The 10,398-nt window shown below is 45.4% G+C and overlaps 1 protein-coding gene across 1 annotated transcript; it reads left to right on the top strand.

The window, feature by feature from the left end:
• Positions 1-7,506: 7,506 nt before the first annotated feature.
• On the top strand, positions 7,507-8,673 carry LOC102443164 (melanoma-associated antigen B2-like). The gene is made up of 2 exons (XM_014453106.1): positions 7,507-7,762; positions 7,904-8,673. The coding sequence occupies exons 1-2, from the start codon at positions 7,507-7,509 to the stop codon at positions 8,671-8,673; spliced, it is 1,026 nt and encodes a 341-aa protein (XP_014308592.1).
• The last annotated feature ends 1,725 nt before the right edge of the window (positions 8,674-10,398 follow it).

Here is a 10,398-nt window from a genome sequence, read left to right as displayed (position 1 = left end):
CATCTTTGATAGTAATATGTTTACAGATACAGCTCCTAAGGCAAAGGAAACGAAGGAGAAACTAAACAAATGGGACCACATCAAAATAAAAAGCTTCTGCACAGCAAAAGAAACCATCAACAAAGTGAAAATATGTTGATGTTCTCCACTGTATGGGAGAACATATTTGGCAATGATTCATCTGATAAAGGGTTAATATCCAAAATATATAAGGAACGCATACAACTTAACAAAAGGAAGACAAACAATCCACTTTAAAAATGGGCAAGTGACCTAAATAGACACTTCTGCAAAGTAGACCAAGAGACATATGAAAAAATGCTCAAAGTCGCTAATTTTCAGAGAGATGCAAATTCAAATGACAGTGAGATATCACCTCACACCTGTCAGAATGGCTACCACCAACAAATCAACAAATGACAAGTGCTGGTGAGGATGTGGAGAAATGGGAACCCTCATGCACTGCTGGTGGGAATGCAGACTGGTGCAGCCACTATGGAAAACAGTATGGAGTTTCCTCAAAAAATCAAATATGAAGCTGCCATTTGACTCAGTGATCCCACTTCTAGGAATATATCCCAAGAAACCCAAAGCACCAATCAGAAAGAATATATGCACCCCTATTTTCATAGCAGCACAATTTACAATAACTAAGATCTGGAAACAGCCCAAGCGCCCATCAGTAGATGAGTGGATAAAAAAGCAAACAAAAAAACTGTGGTGCATTTATACCATGTAGCAGTAAAAAAGAATACTGTCCAGCAGCAAAAAGAAGAATCCTTACCCTTTGAGATAGCACGGAGGGACCTGGAGAGTATTATGCTAAGTGAAACAAGTCAGAGAAAGACAAGTATCACATGATCTCATTTATATGTGGAATCTAAGTAACAAAATTATTTAGTGAATGGAGTTGATCCAGAGACATGGAAGCATGGAACAGAGTGTGCAATCTCAGAAGGAATGGGGAGGGGTAGGATGAGTGGGTGGAAGGTAATCAAGCAAAGACCTTGTATCCATATATGCACAACCCATAGACACAGATTATAGGATGGTGAAGGCCTGGGGTGGGGTGGGGCCGGCCAGAGGGGGTTAATGGGGAGAAAATGGAACATATGTACAGTAATACTTTCAATGATAAAGAATAATATAAATAAATAAATAAATAAATAAATAAAACCAATAAAAACATTTTAAAAAATAAGAATAAAATAAACTCTAAAGAACATACTCTGGAGGCTGAGGTTGTATATACATAACACAAGATTGGCCATGTGTTAGCTGAAGCTTGGAAATGAGTAACTGGCCCATGGGTTACATTACTCACTATACTCTTGCAAAATGTACAAATTTCATCACACAAGTCATTCCAGAGTATGGAAAATGAAACAAAACTTCCAAAAGTTATTTAGGAAGCAAGCATAACTTCTTTATTTAGAACAGGTAAAAGTATCTCAAAATTATTTGTTTCTTATTATATTACTTGAGAATATTATTTAGCGGCAATATTATTTAGAACAGGGATGCAAAAATTCTCAAAATGTTACCATACAGAATTTGACAATATATACCAAAACTAAATATGCATTTACCTGTGACCTAGTAATTCCACATTTTAAGGCTTACCCTGAAGTCACACCCACAGCGATAGGAAGATACATAAATGCTAATCAATATATTGATTGAAAAAACATGGGATATCCACACTGTATTATGTAGCTATAAGAAAGAATGAGTATGACCTTTGTACATAGATAGAGGGTGCTTTCCTATGAGTACATATGATGTGAGGGAGTTTGTCTAAGGCAGCGGTTCTCAACCTGTGGGTCCTGACCCCTTTGGCAGTCAAACAACCCTTTCACAGGGGTCGCCTAAGACCATACTGCATATCAGATATTTACATTATGATTCATAACAGTAGCAACATTACAGTTATGAAGTAGCAACGAAAATAATTTTATGGTTGGGTCACAACATGAGGAACTGTATTTAAAGGACCAGAAGGTTGAGAACCACTGGGCTAAGGTCTATGATACCATGGACAGGGCCTTCCCATTTCATCATCAGGAGGCTTTTCAGGGTAAGAAAGAGAGGGCCTGAGGCACAGCAGCAGCAGGGCTCCCCTATTGCTACCCTGGCCAATTTGCAGTCCAGGGCATGTCCTGAAACTCCTCTCATCCTAGTGAGGTCTGAGGCAGAGTCTTCACTTTCTGCTTAAAGAAAGCAGCCAACCTTGAGGAGCCAGGGTGGGGCTCCTGAGAACACAGTGCATATTAGTAACATGTCTGTGTGCCTGTGCAACATAGGGAAATTGGATATTTAACCTTTTCCTTTTTCTATTTTAAAGATTGTTCCGTTCACGTAGATTTTTATTTTGCTCCAGAACCTGAGTGTATGAGTGACATGGATCACACATTTATTGGAGTTTATCGGGTAGAAAAATTGGGAATTTTGCTGCTATGGAACAAATTGAAAATCCTTGGGTCATTTCTTGTCATTTGGAACAAGATAGATAGCATGATATTGGAATATGGATTTTTGTGTAAAAGGAAATTACCCCAGAGTAAAGTCTGTGTGATCATGAGATGTGAAGAACAATGGAAAATATGGCCAATTGCTAGTTTCAGTTTCTTTGTAAAATTGCAGTGTATGTACCTGGATTGGCTTAGCTTCTTCAAGAATGTAGGAGAAATGAAATCCTAATAAGTTTGGCTTCCTGTACACTGGCTCTTTCCATGTCCAAATATTAACTTAGCATCTGCTCTTTGGAAGGCTCTTGGCTAGTACTGGAGATGCTAAGAAAAGTAGACCCTACCTGCGCTGCCCATAGAATTTTAGAGTCTAAGACAGCCGTGGGCAAACTACGGCCCTCGGGCCAGATCCGGCCCGTTTGAAATGAATAAAACTAAAAAAAAAAAAAAAAAAAAAGACCGTACCCTTGTATGTAATGATGTTTACTTTGAATTTATATTAGTTCACACAAAGATTCCATCCATGCTTTTGTTCCAGCCCACCGGTCCAGTTTAAGAACCCATTGTGGCCCTTGAGGCAAAAAGTTTGCCCACCCCTGGTCTAAGAGCAGCTTTCTTATAATGTAGGTGGTGAGATACTCCTAATGTACACAGACCAGTGAAATTAAGGGGTCAGAAGTGGGGCGGGAGGCTCCAGATGAGGAGTCTAGTGGAGAATCTGTGAGGCGAGGGAGGCAGTTAGAGACTTGGGGAAAGTGAAAGTTGGGCAGTGGGAGGGAATCTTAAGGTCACAGCATGGTGGGCACGGACCACACCCTCAGACTGTGGGTCTCAGAGCTGAGAGACTTGCACCTGGACTGGAAGATGACTGTTACAGTTACTTTGGAATGATGAGTGACCCCGAGAGGATCTCCACCTGGGACAGCGTTGGGATGCATCCCGTGCTCCTGTCCCAGTGCAGGTGAGCAAAGTGCACAGAGTGGGTGTTTGATGCCCATCACCTTCAGGGAATTTCTGAGGAAAAAAACACCATAATCCATGACTGGAAACTTGGCAGCTATTGGGCTGTTGCTTTTTGTGTGGGTTAGAGAGTCAGAACCCATTCTATTAAAATGACATTCAACATCTTTGGTTATTGTTGTTGTTGTAACTTGGCAAACTCTAAGAGAGATGTAATGATTTAATGGGTTGGAGGGGGATTTACTTAGAGTTTCTTTGTAAATAGATATTGGACAGATTTGGAGTTCCATGTCCTAGATGGACACATATTCTCTAATATTTCATGGATATTTTTTAAAAAGGCTTTAAGGTAAGTGGTATATTGAAGGGTTGAAATCATCCTAATCATAAACATATCAGGCATTGTGAAAAATCTCAATGCATTCCAGGCACTGTGCCAGGCGCTAATCATACATTCCCCCCAATCCACCAGCCCTACAAGACAGGGCTTAGCAAAGCCCCTTCATAAATGCAGAACCGGAGGCTCACAGAGTTCGCTGATGTACCTGAGTTCACACAGCTAGTAAGTGACAGAGCTGGGACCAGAACCCCTGGTCTGGATTTGTCCAAAGCTCACAGGGGCGCGCTCCTTGCAGCTGACCATGAGTCAGCTAATCCACTTTTCTCTACTGCTCCAAAATGTATCTCAAGTGATCAAAAGAAGGACCCAGGGACCAAAAGAGTTGATTGAGTGACATAACCAGAAAAATAAAAATCAGAAATGAGTAAGACTTGAGTAAAAGCGATGAGATCATAGCGAGTGACAATATGATCATTGACCTGTGTGAAACCAGATGCCCTCAGAAGCCCAGTCAGGACTCACAAACATCGGGCTCTATCCCCCCTTCATAGAAAGTGAATCCTTTGCAAGTTCCCTAAGTCTGGCTGCTGAAGAGAAAGAATGTATCAGCTTTCTTTCCCCTGACAACCGTTGCCTAGTCTTACATCAGTCACAAAACAGGGTCCATTTTCTGCAGGATTTGCAACAGGGAAATTGCTCAAGGGTTTGCAGGGAGGTGACATTTCCCAGGAAGCCTATAAGCAACAGACAGAAGCCAAGACAAGGACTCCCGTGAAAGAGGGCTGAGGAACCAATCACGCCACAATATAGGGGCCCAGCAAAAACCCAGGAGGGTGGGCTCCGTGCAGTAGGAGTCCAAGGCGCTGACAGACATGGTGAAGGCTGCCGGTGAGGAGCAGCAGCAGGACTCAGCCAGGACAGTAAGGTCCTGGAGACGCGTCCCTGCTGGCTCTTCCTGGAGGCCCGGAAGGGCCATGATCACGTGGTAAACCCTGACTCCAACCGGGAATTCTCAGCGAGAGGCATTGCGGAGTAAGCCGAGCAGTGTCAGAAAGAGGAGGGCGGAGTGACCGGACGGGCCATCGCTCACAGTGAGGGCCCTGGTGTGGACTAAGGGTAGCCCCACAACGGAGAGGAGGTCTCACAAAATCTCCTCTGCTGTCCTCGCAGTGGAGCCCCTGGCGGGCATGTCAGGCTGAGTAGAGGCTGGGAGGCCTCAGGACATCAGGGCCTCTGACTAACGCACATTTTCCATTTTGCAGAGGGAGGGAATGTGACTTTAAGAAGAATGCAACTATGGGAAGGTCCTGAGTGGTGTGAGGGCACCCCCAAACTTGAAGGGGCCAGAGAATCCAGCACTGAGCTTAGCCCTGGAAAACGCAGAAGAGCAGGAATCCACGCATTCCAGCTGTGTATTCTCGGGGAGGGACCCAAGGCCAGGTGTGCAGAGACAGGAAGCTTGTACATCACACAACAGCCTCACACGAGAACATGCAGTGCTAAGCGAGAGTATGTTTCTCTCAAAGGGAGGCTCCCACAGCACCGCCCCCTTCCAGCCTGGGAGACCTAGGACCCCACTTCAGAGGAAGGGCATCCTCACTGCCTGCCTCACTGGGTCTCAGGGGAGGGCAGACTTTGTGGGCGCCAGACCCACTTGTTTCAGTAGAGGGAGGCGTCCAAGATCTGCAGACATAAAAGTGGGGATCCTGAGTGAGGACCTGGTGCCCAAGGACCCTAATCCTTCAGGCATCCGGCATCAGGCGCGCCCTGGACAGCCCCACGGGAAAGGACCCACCAACTTCTACTCGGGCGTTGAGGACCTTCCAGCCATTATTCCTGCCTAGAGGTTGGCTGAGGACGGCTTCGAAGGACTGGCCTGGCGTCAAGGTGGGAACCTCGGAAGCCCCACACCCCAAAACAAAGGCAGGCCCCCCACCCCTCCCCTGCTAAGCCCCGACAGGCCCCAGCACAGCCCTGAGACTGCGGCCTGGAAAGTATTGGGGGAAGGTCTTGGGAGGGAGTAGGCCCGACCCTACTGAAGGAGGACCCCTGGGCCCCAAAGGGATTCAAGATGGAGGCCGGGTGCTTCAGAGCAACCCTCTCTCGGTGACAGGGCCGCGCAGGGCAGCAGCCCCTGTACTCAGCTCTCGGGACCGTCCGGCCAAGGAAATAGATAAAGAACGACCCGGCCTCCTCTCGAGCGGCCACCCCGCCAAACTCAGCCAAGGCTGCCGGGAGCAGAGCGGGCAGGCCGCGGTGACCCTTACTCCTCCGGTGGTGTCTCAGAGAGGCCAGGGCCTTGGGGTAGTGGAGGAGGGTACAAAGAGGGCCCCGTCTCTACCAGGGTTCAGGACTGTTACACTGAGGGAGGCTGTGGGAGTCACCCCTGGGAGGCTAGGGCTCGTCGCCATGATGAGTTGACTCACTTCCTCCCAGGCCATCTCGGGGAGGTGACAGATCCGGTCAAAGGGGCAACTGCAGGTCAGCGGAGGGAGGATTTCGTGTTGTGCCAGGTTTCAGGGACAGACCATTGAGGACTGTGGGCATGTGCCACCCTGTGCCAGTGGGGCCACAAGGAATCCTCCCTGCCTTAGCCAGTGTGCCTCCGGCTTAGATGGTCGGCCTGCACAAGGCTCCTGGAGCCGGTCATCGGTCATAGGCAGGTACCTAGGTGGAAGGTGGATCTCTTGCCTGGTTTGGTTCATGAGGGAACAACCAATTGAGGTGTTGCACTCATGTCTCTCTCTCTCTCTCTCTCTCTCTCCTTTTCTTCCACTCTCTCAAACAAACAGAAAACTTGGTCAAGGGAATTAAAGATGGAAAGAAGTTGGCTGTTTGTTTTTTTCTGGTGTACTAGTAGGTAGGGGTAAAGATGAGAAAGATGTGTAAGGTAATAAACATATTAACCAGTGGAAAAATAAATACATACATACATACATACATACATACAAAAAAAAATATGTGATAACTATCCTCCAGTGAGGATTAACAAAACAATCAAAACAAGAATCCTGTCTATTTTCAGCGCTGGTGCACCTCAAGGATAGATGTGAGGCAGGAGTGCCCATCTGCCCTTACTCAGGGTTAACAGTGAAATTAGTGCCTTGGTCTGAGGGGATGAGGGGAGTGGTACCAGGCCAGCAGAGGGAGAAATCATGACCTCAGCATGAGTCCATTTGAGACCTCAGAATTGGGTCCTGTGTGGCTTGACTGACAACTGGGGATCCAAATGAACTCATGACATAAAGGACCCCAACAAATTCTCAGCACTAGGTTTCCCCTGATGGGAAGGTGAACTAAAGTTTCTCTCCAGTTCTTTCTCCTGGGGCCCAGGGAGCATTTTGGTGGCAGCATTAGAGCAGCAGAGGGTAGGTTGTCTAGGCCCTTCCCATTGGTGCGGTAATACTGAGGATAAAGAGGGATGATGCCACATGCCAGAACAAGGGGGGCTACACTGAAATCACCTACTGTCACAAGAGTAAATTCAAGGCAGGGCTGATAGCACATAGTGTGGATTTGACTCTAAAATTTATCTGGTTTCTCAGTGGGATTTTTAAGGGCCAGACCAGGAAAACAGGAGACTTGTGGGATCCTAGAGTAGTGCCCTCAATGAAGCCTGAAGAGGCACCCTTCAGGAAATGCAAGGTGAAATCTTCCTGTTAACGGTGCTCAAGTTACCTTATTCCCCACCCACTAGGTGCCCAAATCACGTGACTGCTGTCCTAAACAAGAGCCATCATGCCTCGTGGTCATAAGAGTAAGCTCCGTGCTCAGGAGAAACGCCGCCAAAACAGAGCTGAGAAACAAAGTGATAAGAGTGCTCAAGTCGCTGCAGAAGAGGAAGGAGAGGCCGCTTGCTCCTCCTCTTCCGTTTTGGGGGACGCTCCCTCAAGCTCCACTGGTGCTGGCACTCTCCAGGCACCTCAGAGTGCCCCAGCCGCCACCAGTGCTGCTGCAGGAGCTTCAGGTGAAAGATCTGCTATAAAAGCCAAAGGCCAGGTTCAGGAAAATAAAAAATCTCCCCAGGCCTCAACTGCCCCTGGTGCTGGCACTCTCCAGGCACCTCAGGGTGCCCCAGCCACCACCAGTGGCGCTGCAGCTGCCTCATGTGAAATACCTGCTGTAAAAGCCAAAGGCCATGTTAGGAAAAGTAAAAGTTCCTCCAGGGCCTCAATTTCCACTAAGAATGCTGGCCAAGATCTTATAAATCAAAAGGCAATTATGTTAGTAGAGTACCTGCTGTATCAATATAAAAAGAATGATCTCATTAAAAAGGAAGACATGCTGAAGATCATCCACAAGTGGTTCAGGAAGGACTTCCCTGAGATCCTCGGGAGAGCCTCTGAGCGCATGGATCGGTTCTTCGGCCTGCAAGTGAAAGAAGTGAAGCCCAACAGTAATTCCTACACCCTTGTCGACAGTGAAGATGAGAGTCTGAGCAGCGGCTTCAGATTTCCTACCAAAGGGATTCTGATGCCTGTCCTGGGTGTCATCTCCTTGAATGGCAACAGCGCCACTGAGGAGGAGATCTGGAAATTCCTGAATATGATGAGTGTCTATGATGGAAAGAGTCACTTCATTTTTGGGGAGCCCAGGAAGCTTATCACCCAAGATTTGGTGCAGGAAAAATACCTGGTGTACCAGCTGGTGCCCAACAGTGATCCTCCACGCTATGAGTTCCTGTGGGGTCCTAGAGCCCACGCTGAGACCAGCAAGATGAAAGTCCTCGAGGTTTTAGCCGATCTCAGTGATACCCTGCCCACTGCCTACTCACCCCATTATGAAGAGGCTTTGCAAGATGAGGAAGAGAGAAAGCAAGCCAGAGCCCAAGCTGCAACCAGGGATGCCACTCCTCCCAAGGCCAGTGGTGGCTCCAGTGTAAAGCTTAAGGCTCCTAAGGTTTGAGCTTGATAACATATCCAACTGCTGCCCACACTCTGAGTGAACTCGAGGTGGAGTCTTCAGTTTTTGGATGAAAGGCCTGTTAAGCAGTTTCCTAATATGCAAAATATCTTGTTGGCTTATCTTTGTTTGTTTTGGGGGTTTTTGCATTTTCAAGTGGTGTTCTTTTAGACAAGGTGTGGGGAACCTTTTTTCTGCCATGTGCAGCTTGGGTATTTAGAACATTATTCGTGAGTCATACAAAATCATCAACTTTAAAAATAGCCTTCTGGTTTTGGTCAAACATTTAACTAACTCACTGCTAATGCCTTGGCAGGATCAGGTCAAATCATTTTGAGAGCGTATGTGAACCACAGGCTGGAAGTTTCGTACCCCTGTTTTAGACAGAATGTTTATTTAGATCTAAAACATAAGAATAGAAGTTTATGAATGACACTGATTGCACATTTATTACTGTCTGTCTAGTTAGGAGTAAGAGTTTTGTTTTAAAAATAGAAATTGGAAGTCCTTCAAAATGTTGTGTGATCCAGAACAGGATAGTATTGCTTTTGGATAGAAATATATTTTAAGATGTGAACGAACTGTACACTAAAATACGTGGGAGCAGTAGATAGATATATAGGAGGATAGATAAAGTAAAAATTGGCCACTTCTGTTTAAATTTGTCATAAATTACACTTGACAACAATATTATATTAGCTGGTTTGGCTCAGTGGATAGAGCGTCGGCCTGCGGACTGAAGGGTCCCAGGTTCGATTCCGGTCAAGGGCATGTACCTGGGTTGCGGGCACATCCCCAGTAGGGGGCGTGCAAGAGGCAGCTGAATTGATGTTTCTCTCTCATTGATGTTTTTAACTCTCTATCCCTCTCCCTCCCTTCCTCTCTGTAAAAAATCAATAAAATATATTTTTAAAAATATTATATTAGTGGCATATGTGCAGCATAGTGATAAGACATTTATAAACTTAAAAGTGTTTGCCTCTAAGTTTAGTACCCATCTGAACAGTAAGTCCTTAGTTCGTTATTGATTATATTACCTACTCTGCACCCAACATTACCTGTTATAGCCAAGACATGGAATTGTTCATCTGTAGACAAATAGATAAAAAAGTTGTGGGACATATATAAAACTAGTCACTTCTTGTTTGCATTACTACATTTAGTCTTTCTTTTAAAATTTTAAAAACATATACCTGGAGTTGCTTAGGTTTTTCCATAATGTTTAAGAAAATAAATCCTAGTGGATCAGACCTCTTGTTTCATGCCTTTTATTTTACACATTTATTAATTGAGTATCAGCTCTTTGAAAGTCTTCATGTTCACACTGGGGATGTTTCGGCAAAGAAGCCCCTGCCCATGCAATTATAGGTTGTGGGAGAAGCTCTAATTACAAAAGAGAGTGATATATTCTTCACTTCATAAGGGACAAGTGTAAAGGGGAATAAGATGGGTGGAGATAGCATATTACTTACTTTTCATTGCTAAGCAGAACTTTGTCATCTTATGTGTGTGTGTTTTTCTAGAACACTGCATATTTCCTGACATCTCTTATATGTAAAAAAATACTCCAGCTAGATGGATGATAATATCTGAGGTCACAGATAATCATAGTAATAATTGCCTTTCCCTAATGTGAATACGACAGGCACAGTGACAGTTGCTTTCTATCTGTTACATATATCCCACCAGTCCTATAAGGTAGTGCTTGTCAGACTCACTGTACAGTGT

The sequence above is a fragment of the Myotis lucifugus genome, unplaced genomic scaffold, assembly GCF_000147115.1.
Source record: "Myotis lucifugus unplaced genomic scaffold, Myoluc2.0 scaffold_20, whole genome shotgun sequence".
Taxonomy (NCBI): domain Eukaryota; kingdom Metazoa; phylum Chordata; class Mammalia; order Chiroptera; family Vespertilionidae; genus Myotis; species Myotis lucifugus.
Note: the sequence above shows the minus strand (reverse complement) of the source record. Positions and strands in the feature narration are given on the sequence as shown.